Raw genomic sequence first — 20,080 nt, forward strand, 5'->3', positions numbered from 1 at the left:
TAACAGCTTCAATAGCGGAGCCATTAGTGATGTCATTTGATTGTGACGTCATGGTATCCAGTGGCGTTGCAATGGTCTGCAAAGCATTGTGATGCAATTTTATTACAGATATATCTACAATGTAGATATCGCTTGATCTCACCCAAGCGATATCTCCTGTGGGAGTCAGTTTGGATGATAAATTTCTATTTCAACCTAGATAATAAGAAAATATGACGAGTCGTTTTGACTATAATTATAACAACGAAATAAGATCAACTTTGTAGAATCGAAATTACAAGTGTGTGCTGGTAGCTCGTTTTTTTGAGTATTTCACATGTTTTGAACAAATTATTTGAGTCAGCAGTTTTCAACTCTCTCTCTCTCAGACGTTTACCACTTCGGTGAAACCCACGAGCCCGGATGTGGTGCTGACAATCTAGCAAGAAACATAATCGGGGCGTACCGGGATTCGAACCCACACTCATAGGTTTCTGGCGTGCCCAACGGACGCAACTCTGCACAGCAATATGGCAGTATTAAAAAAATTCCTGCTCATATAGAATTCCTAGACTTCTATATTGTTGTATTCCTTTTCCCTTGTGGACGCAAATAAAACTAATTTCGTTCACATTTCAGAAGCAAACTATAACAAGATTCGTAGCTGACTTCCGGTTTTGGTCGACCGGTGCCCGCTGTATCTGTTCGCTGATTGGTTGAGTATTTTAGACCCTAGCAACGGTAAATCGCGTTACAGGCAACGGTAAATGTGTTAAGTGCAGCCAAAGCTCACTAAAACGTTCCATTACGTGTCAAGCGAACATCATTTTGGAGTAAGGTAGAGGAAAGTATTCTGTTTCAAGATGACAACTGTAGCTTTTGGTGGGGGTCCCACTGTTGAACAGAGGCGAGCGTTCGCCCAGCTGAAGGAAGGGACTCAAGTGCCAGGGTGAGTGGTCAATGAACGTGAGAACTGTATTGAACAAGGTGTTAGAAATGAATATCGTTTTATGAACGTGACAATTGGGGTTTAAAGTCCTTTGAAACCATTCATCTATGTGATAATGGCGCTCACTGTCAATGGAATTCTTTGTGCATTCGATTATTTGTACTTGAAGCTCAATTCAGAAACACAATTAAAATCTCTTTGAAAGGCTATCGAACAATTATCGAGCTTTTGGCCAAAATATTACCTCAGGTATGAAAACAGGTATTCTCGAAATAGCTGAGAATATTGAGCTAAATATAGTCATATTCTTCTTCTTCTTTTTTCTCTCTCTATTTTTTTTATATTTATTTATTTATTTATTTATTTTTATTTATTTATTTATTTTTTTGGGGGGAGCTGTTAGATATTAAGGGGGTTATATATATAATGACAGTAATTAAATGAGGGGGGTTGCCTCACATTATCACAACTGTATAGGGGTTTGTTGAGAATAAATGACTAAATTCTATATTTTCAAATACAAATTAAAATTTGAACATAATTTAGTGACTGCATGGTTTTAAAATGGAGATGGAGGGGTTGGAATTGTATATCATTGTTCATGTGAGACTCATAATATAACAACATACTCTAATACAGAACTCATTTGTTTTCTTGTACAATTGATCTCCCATGCAGCTTTAAATATATATAAGAGATAATCCCTCCATTTACTTACCATGCTGTGATATAAAGACTGTGAGGTAAGCCAGATTAAGCCCAGTGTAAGCCAGGCTGTTACAATAGGACCTGCTGGGTCGCCACTGGATGCCATGGGGTTCACACTGGATTGACTCGGGACACCTAGCAACGGTTAACTTACTGCAAGACAGTGATTAACTGTGGCATTTTCTTCTGCTTGAACAGTTGCTTATTTGTGGAAATGAAAATACAGAGATTTTGTTTTGGTGCACTTAAATGTAGCAATGCTCTCCTAGCTGAATCTCTGTGTTTCTGTTACTCAGAGGTGCTCGACTAATGTGCCTCTCTGAAGCTAATGTTACATACTCTCTCTAAAGCTATATAATGTTACATACTCTCTCTAAAGCTATATAATGTTACATACTCTCTCTGAAGCTATATAATGTGACATACTCTCTCTAAAGCTATATAATGTTACATATCTCTCGAAAGCTATATAATGTTACATACTCTCTCTAAAGCTATATAATGTAACATACTCTCTCGAAAGCTATATAATGTTATATACTCTCTCTAAAGCTATATAATGTTACATACACTCTCTAAAGCTATATAATGTTACATACTCTCTCTAAAGCTATATAATGTTACATACTCTCTCTAAAGCTATATAATGTTACATACGCTCTCTAAAGCTGTATAATGGTACATACACTCTCTAAAGCTAATGTTACATACTCTCTCTAAAGCTATATGTTACATACTCTCTCTAAAGCTATATAATGTTACATACTCTCTCTAAAGCTATATAATGTTATATACTCTCTCTAAAGCTATATAATGTTACATACACTCTTTAAAGCTAATGTTACATACTCTCTCTAAAGCTATATAATGTTACATACTTTCTCTAAAGCTTATGTTACATACTCTCTAAAGCTATATAATGTTACATACTCTCTCTAAAGCTATATAATGTTACATACTCTCTCTAAAGTTAGTGTTACATACTCTCACTAATGCTTATGTTACATACTCTCTCAAAAGCTGTATAATGTTACATACTCTCACTAATGCTAATGTTACATACTCTTTCTAAATGTGATGAGAAATGGGGTTTAACGTCATGTTCAAGATTATTGCACTTATATAGCCACTTGCATGCACATGTGTGTGTGTGTGTGAGTGGCTGCTTGCACTAGTCCAGACTGATGCCGATTTATAGTGCTAGCACACTGGGATCCCATGCCGCAGTTTAACATGAATACCCCACTCAGACACAGTATACTGACTCTGAGCCGACCAGTCCTTGTTTTAGCCCCTTGATGCTGAGCGCCAGACAGGGTAACAACAAGTACCATCTTTTAACGTCTTTTGGTATGACGCGGCCGGGGGTGGAATCCATGACCTTCCTCTCTCCGGGCGAACGCTTTACCACTAGGCCACGGAGGCGGTCTCTCTCTAAAGCTAATGTTACATACTATCTCTAAAGCTTATGTTATGTACCTGTTCATACAAAGGACATTGACAGTGAAATATTTACCTTCGACACAACACACAGATATTTTATTAAAGCCCCACCCCGGCTATAGAGTGAAGTTTTCTCTAAATAAGTAAAAGAGGTAAGGTTGCCACTCCATACAGAGTTAGGAGAGCCCATAACATACATGAGTGTTAACATTTTACGTCACACTATATAAATAACCATGAATGTGTAAAAGTAAGGTCTGTAAACATTTACTTTCATGTAAATAGTAACACATATTTATGACCAACTGTGTGAAGCCTCCTTAACAACGGGTCATGCTCCTTTAACACAGACTGGTTTCAAGCTGTCTTTACGTAGTGAAAGTTTTACAATATGTAGAAAAAGATTCTTAAACTTATGAAAAACTTTGCAAAGTTGTCTTCTAAAACCATTAAATATGGGAAAAATGCATGCATTTGGAATTAATTAAACTCAGTTAGACCATACTGAAGTAATTATTAGATTTTCATCACCGCTATCCTCGCTATTCAATTTTCTGTCTTTCATCATTTTATTGTCTCCAAATAACTAAGGCTGAGACTCATGAACATTCCGGGGTAGAATAGGTCTTCAGCAACCCATGCTTGCCGTAATAGGCGACTGTGCTTCTCGTAAGAGGCAACTAACAGGATCAGGTGGTCAGGCTCGCTGACTTTGTTTGATGCATGTCATCATATCCCAATTGCTTTGATCGATGCTCGTGATGGCAATCACTGGCTTGTCTGGTCCAGACTAAATTATTTACAGAACGCCATCATAGCTGGAATATTACTGAGTGCAGCGCTAAACAACAAACCAACAAAAACAACCTAAGGCTGAAGAAAATCAATATGTGGCAACATACAGGCAACATGGTCAAACCAGATATACATGCTTCATGGGAATCACATCTAGTTGATGTACACAGTAGTGATGTCGCGATTTACCTGTACACCGTCAGGTAACTGAGCACGATACGATACCAGATTGTCCATGTTGATCATTAGCATCAATATCAATATCAATATCAATATATATATATATATACATATACATATACATATATATATATATATATATATATATATATATATATATATATATATATATATATATATATCAATAAGCAAGTACAAACTATTTTTTTTAATTCCTCATAATTTTTTGGTCGTATTTCGGATATGAAACGGGCTCAATAACTAGGCTGACCAGCTTTTCCTTGCCTGTCATAATACAGTATGCAGACTTGTTAGTTTCTCATTATTTTCTCAAACAGAATAGTTGACTTGACTCAGTGTCATGTTAATGAGTTTCAGTCTGTTGTCAGTTGTCCTCCTTTACCTTTATGAGTGTGAGTGTGCCTATGGACTCTGTTCTCAGTCAAAATGTTGATATATGCTGTATCAAAATATGCATGGTATCGTGGCTTCAGTGTCGAGATATGTATCGTATCGTGTGACACCTGCATGTATCTCAACATCCCTATAGTACACAGATACCTTGTACAATTTGTTATTAAACATTTTAGAAAAAATATGATTTTTATGAAACACTTTTTGTTGCAAAATGTTGTGATTAAATTGGAATTTATGTTTATTTCCCTTGCAGTTACCGTGGTTACATACCTCAGATCAAGTACCGGGTGGGCCAAACCTACGGTAATGACACCCACGATCTGCTCAAATCGGTGAGTAAGCACTACAGTCAGTCAGTCAGTCAGTCAGTCAGTCAGTCAGTCAGTCAGTCAGTCAGTCAGTTATATATGTCATAATGTACTGTCCGAGCCCTGGTATATATACACTGACAAGTGTCCAATTAGAGTGCTGAACGACACCACTGTCAAATGTTGAGTATTGATTACAGTCACACAATCACAGAGTCAATGGTATCAGTATTGAAAGAATTGATAATATTAAATTACCTGTCAGGTCTAAACTGTTTACCAATGTCAGTCAATAAGTCAATAAATAAAGTAAAAATTCTGTCTTGCAGATTACACTTTTTTCTTCAGTTTCTCCATAGTAAGAATGTCATATTTATCTGTTTGGGCCAGTTAATAAGAATACATTGCTTCTCAAGATGTTTTTTAAAAAACTGTATGGGTTGAGGGAAAGAGGGTTTTAAGTTCCTTTATTGTATTTCTTTGATAGGATACAAATCTATGTAAGTAAACTGATTTTACTGATTGTGTGTGTGTGGCTGCTTGTACTAGTCCGGACTGATAACGATTTATAGTGCTAGCTCACTGAGATACCATGCCGCAGTTTAACATGAATACCCCACTCAGACACGGTATACTGACTCTGAGCCGACCAGTCCTTGTTTTAGCCCCTTAATGCCGAGCGCCAGACAGGGTAACAACAAGTACCATCTTTTAACGTCTTTTGGTATGACGCTCTCCGGGCAGACCCTCTACCACTAGACCACGGAGGCGGTCTTTTACTGAACAATGTCACTCTGTTTGGCCACGCCCTTTTGGCTTCATGTCTGAGAGACTGGGTCAAGACATACGACGAATGTCATGTCAAAAACACAATTGAAAATAACTCTTTTCATAACAATGTTAGGAAGTTGGAAGAAAATGAAGATATGAAATGTTTTAGCGATAACAAAATCTTTATTGCTTGTAACAATGTGCTTTAAAATTAAAATAAAATATTAAAAGTAGGACAATTTTACAGACGGGACCGTTAGAGAGAAACAAGACATTCTGTTTGACAAGTCGTATGTGACCCATGTATACAGTGACTGTGATGTACTGTAATGTACAAGTAGCAGACAGTAGATATGTCCAGGCCTCAAAGACAGGATCATCAGATATAGCCAGATTGAAAAAAAAATGTAATGTAATGTAATATTGTTACTGTATTTCGCAATATTGTGGGTGGGTGATTTGCAGGTCAGTCTGTATTTTCATTCATTATCTAGCTTATAGCCACTTGAACAGAAATTTTATAAGTTCGAACTTGACTTAAGAGGTCATGAATGTAAGAATGTATGTTTGCTTAAAACTTATGCAAGCATCATTGACAGATTTATAATGGGAGGGATACTCTGTTTAAATTATTTGAAAATAAATGTTCAATTGGAAAATATATAACCCTTAGGTGGATCTAGAGGGATCTGCCCCCTCCCCTTTTGAAAACCAAGTGTAGTTTGTTGTAGGCAGTAAAATTGACTGAGAGAGGATTTTTATATTTCCGACCCGTTTTAAAAATGCTGGATCAATCTTTGTAACTCCTAGTGTATGTTCACTGAAATATACTTTGTCGATAGAACAGGTACACATGTCAACCATGACAATACATCTGTATGCCAATCAGTATGTCCGAACAGTAGATCAACCTTGTATAAACACAAGCAAGGTACCGCTATTAACGACCACTCTCGCGACCAAGGCTCAACAACCGACTCAATGCAGCACTATCAGTCAATCATAATTCAATACCCAATTCCTCCATTGACAAGGTACAGTTAATCATAGAGAGGGCGTGTGACACCGAGGTTGATAGCAGTAGGTTTTGAATGTAATAGCATGTTCTCTCTGGCTATTGACAGTTGTCAATTGCCTGGTATTGTCGGTAGTGTGGGGTGTCGGCATGGGGTAGTCAATATATGGAGTTGGTTTTAACTGTTGGTGTATGTGGTTTCGCTGGGTACTGAATCACTGGGTCTGTGCTGTACTGGAGGGAAGATCTTGTGTCAGTGAGGTCATAACGATAAACTCTTTTCCAATTGCTTCTTTACAATGTGTAGTCATAGCTTCATTGTGAGGCCTTCACATATACTATCAGTGCTACAACAATGGAGTCTCCTTGACTGAACTTGTCCCTTCACTGACTTCATGGGGGGCCAGTTGTTTAAGGTGCCGTAATTCGCTGTGCAGAGTTGCATCCCTTAGGAACACCAGAAACCTATGATCGTGGTTTCGAATCACGGGTCAACTTCATGTGTGTAGTAGGCAAAGAAATAAGTTCACGGAACCCACAAGCAATACTTGTAGTAATTCCGTTACTGTATTGTGATTGTGATTCAGTATTCTAGTGTACACGGTCTATGCAGTGTTAGAAATTGGCACTAAAGTACTCACGGAAATGAAAAAAACCTGTTTTGCTGGATTTAATAATCGACACAAAGCATTAGGTAGATGTAAATACGAAATAACAAAACAACTGGAAAAGTACTAGTCTGGATTTGCTAGTTTTATCGCAGTGCTCAATACAAAATGTACTTTACAGGAGGTAATTTGTAGGCACTTTCAACATTCAAAAATAAAACTAAGTCCAAATTGACATGGCAGAAACAGGCTATAGGCATTATGCAAATTCGCCTGGAAAAAAGTTATGAAAACGACAATAAAAATAACAGCTATGTTTATGTACATAATAATAATGACATGTAAGTTGTTGTTTCAGAAGGGAATATGTTACTTTTACGTTCTGATATTTTGACGATGATTCACTATCCCACAATGCCACTCACAAATCACTAACCACTGACAAATCACATGCACGTGGGTTTCAAGCACCTGTTTTCACCTGTTGTCAAGGTGTCATAGGTCATGGACAGTCACCTTGATCTACTAACACCTGGTTATGCTCAGTTTCACAATAGTCTGTTTTGTTCATATTGTTCACTTTTACGTGTAAAAAGACATAAAAACCTTTGATACCCTGTATTTGTGCCAAGGCCCAATTAGTACTAATTGAGTTGTTTGAATATTTATATATTTTGTATTTTAACTGCATTTATTTAAATCTGAGATAGAAAAAACAGGTTTTTTTCATTTCTGTGAGTACTTTAGTCCCATAGTACTTGCCAAACTGCCCAATAGTTAAGGTATCATAAAGACAAGAAGAAATTGCCATTTCTGAGGGTTTTGCTATATGTTATCATTATAAGGACTAGTGGACTAAAACTGTTAGCTGCTATGTTTAATGAAAATTACAATCATGAATGTACTCTTTGATTTTTTTAAAGGAAATAACAATAAACATTCATCCCTTGGGCACGCCAGAAACCAGATTGTGGACCTGAATTATCTGATTATGTTTCTAGGTTTGTCAGCACCATACCCGTGTTCGTGGGTTTCACCAAAGTGGTAAACGTCACAGACCTGCATCACTTCAGGCTTTCCTACCACATCAGGCTGACATACTATGATATAACTGGAATACCGTTCAAAGTGGTGTTAAACCCAACTCACTCACTTGATTTATACACACACTGTACCCATGTGGGGAATCGAACCTGGACCTTTGGCGTGATGAGCAGCATCTTTAACCACCTCAAGGGGACCACCCAGTCCTGTTTGTTCATATACGATATAAATGAGGGAACCAAATTGGCAAATTGTTGTCTTGGTTTTAATTGTGATATTATAGTGAATGAGTGAGGAGTTGGGTTTTACACCACTTTGGACAGTATTGCAGTTATATCACAGCTTGTCAGCACACAAGCATGGGTATGGCTCTGACAAACTTATACTAAGAAAAATATAATCAGGAATTCAATTCTACCAGGTAATTAGACACTTTGATATTGTGTTTATATTGTACCCTTTTTACAAATCATTGTTTACCAGTATATCTTGTATACGCAGCATTCTGCTAGTCAGAAAAATCAGGACAAAGGTAAACTAGACATTCAGAATAGACCTAGGTAACCAAAATCATTTCTTGGAATTCAGATGTCAAAGTCTGTTAACAGTTGATCAGGTGAGACTACAAACCGTGAAATTGGCATTCTGAAATGGGATATCTTTGCTCTGTGTTACAAGAAAGAATTACAATGGGACCATGACTCCATTGTGAATTGGAAGTATCAGCTGACTGGATTGGAGAATAGTCAGTGGCCATTATCACCTGGAATCTTCCCCAGCAGTCAGGGAGCTTTCAGAGTCCTGATATTGATACTCCATGGAGTGGACTGTGACTTGTAGCTGGGGAGGGGATAGGGGACAGTCCAGGGGGAGGGGGTGGGGGCCTGATATTGATACCCCATAGAGTGTACTGTGACTTGTAGCTGGGGAGGGGATAGGGGACACTCCAGGGGGAGGGGGGAGGGGCCTGATATTGATACTCCATAGAGTGTACTGTGACTTGTAGCTGGGGAGGGGATAGGGGACAGTCCAGGGGGAGGGGGTGGGGGCCTGATATTGATACCCCATAGAGTGTACTGTGACTTGTAGCTGGGGAGGGGATAGGGGACACTCCAGGGGGAGGGGGTGGGGGCCTGATATTGATACCCCATAGAGTGTACTGTGACTTGTAGCTGGGGAGGGGATAGGGGACAGTCCAGGGGGAGGGGGTAGGGGCCTGATATTGATACCCCATAGAGTGTACTGTGACTTGTAGCTGGGGAGGGGATAGGGGACACTCCAGGGGGAGGGGGTGGGGGCCTGATATTGATACCCCATAGAGTGTACTGTGACTTGTAGCTGGGGAGGGGATAGGGGACAGTCCAGGGGAAGGGGTGGGGGGCTGGTATTGATCCCCCATAGACTGTACACTGACTACAGGTCAGGTGCAACACAATTAGTCAGTAAATCCTACATTATTTTTTCACACAAGTGGAACCTGATTAGTCAAACCTTTGAATTCTGAAATACGTACATGTTGTGCTCCAATATAATTGTGGGGGGGCGGGTAGCTTAGTGGTTAAAGCATTCGCTCGTCACGCCGAAGACCCGGGTTCGAATCCCGACATGGGTACAATGTGTGAAGCCCATTTCTGGTGTTCCCGGCCGTGATATTGCTGGAATATTGCTAAAAGCGGCGTAAAACCATACTCACTCACACACACACTCCAATATAATGGGCTTTGAGGTGGCCTAGTGGTAGACTCACCACTCAGAAGACCGGGTTGGATTCTGATGTAGGTACAATGTGTAGGCTCATTCTCGGTGTCCCTTGCTGTGAAGGGTGGATTGTTGATTAGAGTGGTGTAAAAACAGACTCAGTCAGTTTGTTTGTTTGTTGCACTCAGCAATATTCCAGCTGTATGACAGTGGTCCGTTAGTAATTGAGTCTAGACTAGACAATCCAGGGTGGATATCATGAGCATCGATCCACACAATCGGGATGTGATGACATACATCAACCAGGGTTAGAAATAACAGTTTTTGTCCACTAGTCCTTATAATGATAACATATAGCAAAACCCTTAAAATGGGCCAATTTCTACTAGACCTTAGGATACCTTTACTATTGGGCAGTTTGGTAAGGACTATAGGACTAGTGCAAATTTCTATTGCAAGTCAGTGAGCATGACCATCCAATCCTGTTAGTCGCCTTTTACGACAAGCATAGTCTCCTTTGCGGTAAGCATGGGTTGCTGAAGACCTATTCTACCCCAGATTTTCACAGGTTTACGCAGTCAGTGCGACAGTTTATAGGCTTCGTGTGTGTTTTCACATTATTTACTGAAGTCCTTGGAGCTGTCACTCTCAGCCACTAGTCAGCTCCTTGTCACTTAGCTACTGATCGTCACATGATCAAATATTGATATGGCACATTGATATGTCACCACCTCGACTCATTACCTTGTTTACTGACATTGAACCTACCATTAGCTGTTGCTACCAGTCTGGCAGGTTTCAGTTTGTGTGTACATGCGAGAGACTGTGAGGTGTGTAAATATGGTCCCCCTGAATATTTGTTCTGGTGGAATCAATACATCAGGAGTTTTGTTCCTGTAGGGTTTTGTTCCCAGGTTTATTGTTGCAAGGTTAGGTAAAATGGTGTTTAATGCATATCCAAGATTATTTCACTTATATAGCAAAGTGCATGCGCTAGGGCTGGGACGAGTCCAAATTTACTACCCGGGTACCCGCCCCTAATTACCCTACCCTACCCGGGTACCCACTGTAGGTCTCAGGAGATGTCTCAAAATGTCCGATTGTGAAGTTTTTTTATCATATCCCTGGCAAAACGTATTTAGATACATGTATTAAACAATCTGGTCATGCATACACTGAAGTTATATCTTTATTCAACCATATGAAAAATCAGAAGGAATGGGTGCATAGTCAGAAAGAAATGCGAACATTTATGACTTGTAGTGTAACCATAGAGTTCCAGATATTTTTGTCATTAGACAATATATCACGTGACTAACCATGGGTCCAGGTAATCCTGTGTGTACCCGGGTCCTACTCAGTACCCACCCGACCCGGGTACCTGAGTTTTTATATCACTGTTTTTGCCATGAATAAAGTGGACAGACATTGAGTTTCATCTGTTTGCTTCAGCCATACCATGGGGAAATACTCACCTGCTTATGTACCTGTAATTACATGACTGAAGCCTGTCTTGGTTATTGACAGCATTTTATGAATATTTTACAACAGAAAAATTAAAAATATGAAACGTGAAAGAGTTTGTGTGGTCTGATTTAATGAGAAAACATGTGTTGTTGGCAGGATCTGGAGTTCCGCCGCTCCGCCACTATCATGGGCCCCTTCCCACAGGAGACGTTGAAGAACGAGCTGCCCGACGCCACAGGGGACAACAAGTACACCAAGAACATGATTCCTGGCTATACAGGTGAGCTATACAGATGAGCTATACTCCCTATACACAGGTGAGCTATACTTGCTAGGCAGGTGAGCTATATGCACTATATTCGGGTGAGCTATACATGCTATGTACATGTGAGCAATACTCACTAAATACAGGTGAGATATACTGACTTCACAGGTGAGCTATACTTGCTATGCAGGTGAGCAATACTCACTATATACAGGTGAGCTATGCTCACTATTTGCAGTGAGTGTGGGCCTTTAAATATTTATGATATATTGCAGTATAACTTTTACTCCAATACCCATCCCTAGTACCGTATTCGACGTAATAAGCGCCCAAGGCGCTCTCAAAATTAGAAATAGGGGGCTCTTCTTAGAATATTATTTTGGTGGGAAAAACAGAGTTGAAAGATAAATTTCGTGGATTTTGCTTACAGCCTAAAATGTTTATATACAACAGATATATTTTTCCAGAATTTATTTGCCCATAATTAAGTGTGCATATAACACATGAGTACGTATTATACGCGAATAAATAAGTGTTGTGTACATTGATAAATCAGAAGGGGTGCTAATTGGGATTGTTCACTAGCCAATATATTAGTAATTATCGCCGTGGGCGTTTATTAGAGCGGGGCGCTTATTACGTCGAACACGGTATATGGAACAATCATGTATGTAGGAACAATTATAGGAATGTATTCTGTTTCAGGATACATACCAAGGATGCCCTTCAAGTTTGGCGGCACATACAAGGACGACTGTGATGTGTGTATAGACAACTATTTGAGCAACACAAAGAATCATGACTTTAAAATGAGAGACCTCCAGAGACAAATACGGAGCTACCCTCGTCTAACTGCCATCTCCCACGACCCCACGGTCCGTGACAAGCTCAACCTGTACAGGGATACACACCCAACACAGCCCATGTTACTAGGTACAACCTCTTACATTGTGTAGTTGTAGTAGTGGGAGTTGTTGTTGTTGGAGTCATAGCAGCAGTAGTTGTTACTAAGTCATAGTGTAGTAGTTATGAGTTGTGTTACTAAGTAGTAGTAGTAGTACTGTAGTAGTAGTGGAAGTATAGTAGTAGTAGTAGTTGTTCTGTTGTAGTGTAGTATAGATGTATTAGCAGTAGTACTGTAGTAGTAGTAGTAGTAGAAGTAGAAGTAGTAGTAGTACTGAAGTAGTAGTAGAAGTAGTAGTAGTAGTAGAAGTATTGTAGTAGTCGTTCTGTAGTAGTAGTAGCAGTAGTATAGTAGTAGTAGTAGTAGTAGTCGTTCTGTAGTAGTAGTAGCAGTAGTATAGTAGTAGTAGTAGTAGTAGTCGCAGTAGTAGTAGTAGTCGTTTTGTAGTAGTAATCTTTCTGTAGTAGTAGTAGTAGTAGTAGTATAGTAGTAGTCGTTCTGTAGTAGTAGTAGCAGGAGTAGTAGTAGAAGTATAGTAGTGGTCATTCTGTAGTAGTAATGTAGTAGTAGAAGTATAGTAGTAGTAGTAGTAGTCTTTCTGTAGTAGTAGTAGTATAGTAGTAGTAGTAGTCTTTCTGTAGTAGTAGTAGTATAGTAGCAGTCGTTCTGTTGTAGTAGTAGTAGTAGTAGCAGTAGTAGTAATGTAGTAGAAGTAAAGTAGTAGTTGTAGTCTTTCTGTAGTAGTAGTAGTAGAATAGTGGTAGTATAGTAGTAGTCTAGTAGTAGTAGTAGTAGTAGCAGTAGTAGTAATGTAGTAGTAGCAGAAGTATAGTAGTAGTAGTAGTATTTCTGTAGTAGTATATATAGTAGTATAGTAGTAGTCGTTCTGTAGTAGTAGTAGTAGCAGTAGTAGTAATGTAGTAGTAGCAGTAGTATAGTAGTAGAAGAAGTCGTTCTGTAGTAGTAGTAGTAGTATAGTAGAAGTAGTAGTCGTTCTGTACTAGTGTACTAGTGTAGTAGTAGTAGTAGTAGTAGTAGTTCAGAGTTGATTATTTACAGACCGCCGTCATGTAGCTGGAATATTGCTGAGTGCGGCTTTAAACAACAAACAAACAAACAAAAGTAGTATTTAATAGTGAGTAGAAGTATGGTGGTGGTGATGGAGGTGGTAGTAGTAGTAGTAGTAATAGAAGTAGTAGTAGAAGTAGTAGTAGTAGTAGACACCATACATCCAAAGTTGCTAGGTATAAGTACTATAGTCTTGTAGTAGTAGTAATAATAATAGTAGTAGTAGTAGTAGTTACAGAAGTCGTGGTTGAACTTATTAGTAGCAAAGATTCCTGTCACAGATACCTATGAGGCTTCTGACAGAGTCGTGTTCATCTTCCAGAGGACAAGCGGAGCATGACGGAGGCGCCGATGCCAGGGTACCAGGGGTATGTGCCGCGAATCAAACCCACAGAGCTGGGACTAGGATGCCGGTACCACGAGAGCTCCAAGATGGGATTCAATGCATTTGTACAGGAAACCAAGCGGCATCAGGAACTCCATGCCGATCCCAACTACAAGATCACAGTGAACAGGTGGGACCTTAGTAACTGACCTGTGTCAAGTGCTGAATGAGTGAGTGAGTGAGCCTAATGTGGGAGGAAAGCCCCAAGTGATGCAGGTCTCAAATGTTTACCGCTTCGGTGAAACCCACGAGCATGAGTATGGTGCTGACAAACCTAGAAACCGGGATTTGAACTCACAATCATAGGTTTCTGGCATGCCCAAAGGGACGCAACTCTGCACAGCGAATCGTGGCGCCTTAGACAACTGGGCCACCCGTTCCCCACTGAATGAGTAAGTTGAGTGAGTGAGTGAGTGAGCTGAGTGTAGCTGAGCTGAGCTGAGCTGTATAATAGCCTTGTAACTTAACTATTGACAAGTTTGAACCATGTTTGTTCATTACTGCTCAGTCTCTGAAAACTGATTTCACTGATTTCACTGATTGTGTATCATCAGGTTTGGATGAGAACCCCATTTGTCATTTTTCAAAGTGCCAAGCAGACCTCTCATTTCGGCGAATGAGATATGTACTAAGTCTATGTGATATATGTGTTGTGTTCTCTGTGATAAATGTGTTTTTATCATCACAGACCCCCGTCAGGATCGCGGGCCGCACAGAGTGCCCCGCCCAACTTCAGCCGCCGCCTATACCTCCAGGACGGCATGATCCCCAAGTACACCGGCTATGTCCCTCGTGAGTAGTTACCTCATGACAGAAACAATCTGTTGTCATCGTATTGTCAATACATATCAGATAGGGCCGACAGCACTTCATATTCTTGGGTGGTGGAGCCTGGAACTTTGAGACAAAATATTTTTTCGGTCACTACATTCAGATATATAATATTTACCTCTGGAGAGAACAAAATATTTGGTAAAAAGGCATCCCAGGCACCCACCCTCAAGGGCTGGGATGGGTAACTCGAGTACCCGGGACGGGTGGGTACTTAGTAGGACCCGGGTACCCACAGGACTACGTGGTTAGTCACGTGATGCATTGTTTAATGACAAAAATTATGCACCAATTCCTTCTGACTTTTCATATGGGTCAATACAGATATAACTTAAGTCAACTACAGTGTATGCATGAACAGATTGTTAAATACGTGTATCTAAATACGTTTTGCCAGGGCTTTGGTAAAAAAGTTCCCAATCAAACATTTTGTACCTATCTCTTGAGGCCTACAGTGTGTACCCTAGTAGGGTCAGGTAATAGGGGGTGGGTACCGGGGTTGTAAATTTGGACTCATCCCAGCCCTACAACCCTCCACCAGAATATCAAATGGTAAGGTTCCTGGGGTATATTCCACAAAGCAATCCATTGCGCTGAGGTGATTGTAACTCGTACACTTGAACATTGACTTACGACTGTCAAGGTGATACGGCTGCTTTGTGTTCTATAGGTTTCAGACTTGACTGATATTGGAGATTGTTTGAACTAACATGTGACTTACCGTATTCGACGTAATAAGTGCCCCACTCTAATAAGCGCCCATGGCATTATTTGCTAATATATTGGCTAGTGAACAATCCCAATTAGCACCCGTTCCAATTGATCAATGCACACAAGACTTATTTATTCGCGTATAATACGCACTCGTGTGTTATATGCACCCTTAATTGTGGGCAATTACATTCTGGAAAACTATATCTGTCATATATAAACATTTCAGGGTATCAGCATAAACCACAAAATTTATCTTTCAACTTCAACCAGAATAATATTCTAAATATATGCCCCCTATTTCTAATTTTGAGAGCGCCCTGGGTGCTTATTACATCGAATAAGTGTATTATTGTATCTATATTTATTTTGCAGAGAGAAGATATGCATTTGGAAATACATACGGCGACACGACACGAAGCATGGATGTCTGCACACACGGCCATGACAGCTACGGAACGCATGTTAAAACTGTACGATTCTCCACAGCCGTGGCGTAGACTGGCTGAAGTTCTCGAACATCATCATGCAAAGCCATCATCATTGATTGAACATATGATGCTGAGGTCAACGACATATGCCCTTCATCGACTTTAGCCGCCATCGACCAATGCCTATCGTCATAAGCTGTATATGTCATATACCCTGTGTATCGAGTGATATCAAGTCCATGCCCCATAATGACATAGAGAGTGCTAAAGATAATTCTGTGGACTGGCAAATATGACGTACCTAAATAACAATTAGGGTAAAGAATGAGGCACTTAAAGTGTAATCTGCTTTGTTTTGTGATAATCAGAACAATTTTTTAAAATAAGTTAAATCATTACTTTAAAGAAGGTCCTGGTGTATAGTTAAAAATATATTGACACGTTGACATATTTGTTGGTCCACAGGCAAGACTCAGTTTCTGTCATTTTATGGACCATGAATCATAATAAGATTATTTATTTTTGAAAGTTTAATAAAATACATACCATGAATCGTGATAAGATTATTTATTTTTAAAAGTTTTAATTATGTATATTAAAAGAATAAGGGCCTGGAATGTTGATAAATTCATCTTACAAACATTGACAGAACTATCATGTTTGTTGATCCATTGGCAGGCGCAGTTTTCTGTCTTGTTGTGCAGACCGTGAATTCTGTCCCCTGATAACTGGAACTTCTGTCTCACCGGACACAGTTTATCGGTAACCGGCCCAACTTACAGTTAATATACCATAATGTCTTGATGGCTTTGGCGGTGTGGTATTGTCGGAGCTGACAATAAGCACTGTGTCTCATTGATCTTTGATTGGTGTCTGTGAGTGGGTGATCTTGTCACCTCAGGTGTTTCAACATGGTGTGCAGAATTATGTCCCTTAGATGACAGGGTCCGCTGATCATTGTTCAAATGACACAATTATGATCCTTGGTCTCCCAGCATCAGTGGTTTCACGAAAAGGGCGACTGTCGACAACTTGCGCCACTTTGAACTTTCCTCACAAACTGGACAGACAAGTCGTGATATAATAGTCTTCATGGGGCCATTCAACCAAACTCACTTGCTCTGTCTGAAAATATAACAAAGGAATTTTTTTTTTTTTTTTTTAAATTCTTTCTTGAAGAAATGCTTGAGTGATGTTGAATGGAAAACAAATTTTGATATGATTGAGTTTTCATATCTATCAAAGAACATCTATAGGAACTAGCTGTTGTGATTCAGTTCTTTCCACCATTTCTTGCTGATGTGTTGAAGTTGCAGGAGACTCTACATAATAATGTATTCCCTACAACTTCAAGAGTGTTGATGATAATGTAGGAAGTTTTGTACACAGCGTGAAGGGTCTTTCGGGCTAAAGAGGTCAGTGTTTCTCAGATCTGATTCCATAGGCAAACTATATGATGAAGATTTGTAGTTTGGAGATAAGATTTTGTCACTGAAAGAAGCCACCATTGTTGTGTTTTGAATATCATATGTCTATATGTGAGTTGTTTACTTCAAGGCAACAGATATCTTTACTACATGGTGGGTAACAAGGGTACACCTTCATTGTTGATAACCTGTTTCGAAAACATGGAAAAAATATCTACCTGATTAAATCTGCTTGAACTGGTTTGATCTTTGATGATTATTTTCTTAAACAATTTCAGCTCCAGCAAGACTTCTTTGTTTTGTAGTACTGTTTCCCTGTAGAAACTACTTTCCTTGAGAGGTATCTCCAGATAATGTCAGTCCCTATCCCAGTTGGCTCTTGTCAGTCTTCTCTTTACAAAGAGAAGGCTACAAAATTTGGAAGATCAGATATTTCGATTCCATTTAAACAAATCCTGTCTGATTTTCCCAGCTAGAGAGTACGAGGTATTAGCTCCCTGTGGAAGGGAGTCTTGCAGACATTGGAGAAGAATCTCAGAATGTTGTTTCCAGGTAATCAGTCCAACCATGAGTTGTTATGGTAACGGTTATGTATTTTCCTGGAGTTATGTTAATTGTTATTGAGTTTCGAGGCAAGGTAGGAAAATACTATTTCTGTTATCCATCCTTTCCAACTTTATAAGATTTCTCTAAAAGAGAAGGCTTGCATGATTTTGGAAGGATATTTTGTTTTGAAGTTAACCAGTACCAGCAGGTTTAAGTGCCCCCAAATCTTATTTTCCAAACTACTTTTTGGTAGAAGTGTGTAAGATACATCTTTGTTTTGGAATATTTACAAAGAGAACACTAATGTCCACTTCTAGTTATGTTCTTATTTAAGGTCACAATTCTCATGTCTTAGAAATATTCTACAGTTCTAATACCTATTGCAAATACTGTTTTATTAGGAACATAGGATATTTCAAAGTCCTTGATAAAAAGAACAATTCTTCATTGAATATGAAACTTGCCTATAACAATCTACATGCATCTAGGACCGACCTCTTCAGCGTTTCTTGCCCTTCTAAGAGCAGCAGGAAGTGGGTCAACACAAGTGAGATGGAACTATGGATAGTCCGAATTAGACAGTTACAATCAGAGAATCTGACTTAGACCCAATGTTTCTTTTGCAGGCACTATTAGCATATATTTTGATGTAAGAAAATATACAATAAAAGGACTTACAGTTCAATGTCACATTTTCAGACATATCTATGTAGGTATTTTATTGGAAGAAAAATTACATTTAAAAAAAAATCCATATGTTCTTTGTTGCATTTTTAGACATAGCAACTGTGACTAGGTCCATGACTTTCTAGACAAGGACTAGATACATGTATATCTAAAGCTAGACGATTTGGATGATAAGAACATTACAGATTAAAATGCTTTCCTAAAAATACTATTCCATCAAGAGTTTTCTAATTGTGTATTTGAAATTCTGTAAATTTAATTAAAAATACCAATATCTAGAAAATTATATTTCAAAGAAATATATTTCAAAACAATTGATTAATTTCACCAAGAAAAAAATTACTCTTTTAAAAAGTTTTTATATACTACTCAAAAGATGTTAAAGGGCAGTTTAAGTATAGTCACGGACCTATACAAGTCTGTGGTATAGTCATATGAAAAAATTGGTATACTTACAATGTTTGGCATTATCAAAAATGTATGTGAAACAGTTTCTCTCCCAGCAGCATCGTCACATACAGACTTGAAGTCTGTGAAAGCATCAAGTCAATAACTGTCAATTCCCAGGCTGTATATTCTTGTACTGCATATTTATACACCATGTATTGCCTTCCAGTATTAACCAGTGGCTTTTACGACTGGCATTTGTCCTTTCTGCTCATTTCATTGGCTGTGACGACTTGCGATGCTTTCCCTTACAAAAAAAAAACCCAGAAAAGATGTATCCGAGACCGCCCCGAGACCGTCCCGATGCATCTTTTGTGGGATTTTAGCCAATTTTTATGGTCTCGGCTAGCCGAGACTTTGCGGAGACCCATCGAAGACTATTCTGGGGAATAATCAAGTACTTCCCCACAAAGGCATTAACCTACCGAAGACGTTTCTAGTGCATCTCCACTAGCAGGGGATGTCTTAGGAGATCTCTTAAGATGTCTCCGATACGTCTTCGCTAGCGAAGACCTTCAAAACAACTTTGCAAAGACTATTCGGAGACTTCCTCAGAAGGGCCATAAAGTAGCTGAAGGTTTGCAAAGATGTATCAGTGCATCCTCGCTAGCGAAGACCCCACAAAGACTTTGTGAGGACTATTCGGAGACTTCCTCATAAGGCAATAAAATAGCTGACTGTTTGCAAGGATGTATTGAGTGCATTCTCACTAACGAAGACCCCACAAAAACATTTGTGGGGACTTTTTGGAGACTTCTTTACAAACAAACAAAATTGAAAAGATACTGTGGAGTCTTCTTTGCTTGTGGAAATCTTCGAAAGAACTTTGCAAAGACTATTCAGAGACTTCCTCACAAGGCAACTTGATAACCGGTTTGCAATGATGATGTGAATGCATCCTCACTAGCCAAAACTATATGAAGACTTTTGTAAGTGTATATCTTTCAAAGACTTCCTTTCAATTGATACAGATCAATACATTGAGCTTTAGTCAAG

The 20,080-nt window shown here is 39.1% G+C and overlaps 1 protein-coding gene across 1 annotated transcript; it reads left to right on the top strand.

Moving 5' to 3' along the window:
* The first annotated feature begins 705 nt into the window (after nt 1-705).
* LOC124142491 (uncharacterized protein C10orf82-like) lies at nt 706-19,323 on the top strand. The gene is made up of 7 exons (XM_046510991.2): nt 706-928; nt 4,725-4,803; nt 11,539-11,662; nt 12,353-12,580; nt 13,942-14,134; nt 14,693-14,796; nt 15,922-19,323. Exons 1-7 carry the CDS (start codon nt 843-845, stop codon nt 16,044-16,046), a joined length of 939 nt encoding a protein of 312 aa, XP_046366947.1. The 5' UTR covers nt 706-842; the 3' UTR covers nt 16,047-19,323.
* The last annotated feature ends 757 nt before the right edge of the window (nt 19,324-20,080 follow it).

The sequence above is a fragment of the Haliotis rufescens genome, unplaced genomic scaffold, assembly GCF_023055435.1.
Source record: "Haliotis rufescens isolate VD_foot unplaced genomic scaffold, xgHalRufe1.0.p SCAF_8, whole genome shotgun sequence".
Taxonomy (NCBI): Eukaryota; Metazoa; Mollusca; class Gastropoda; order Lepetellida; family Haliotidae; genus Haliotis; species Haliotis rufescens.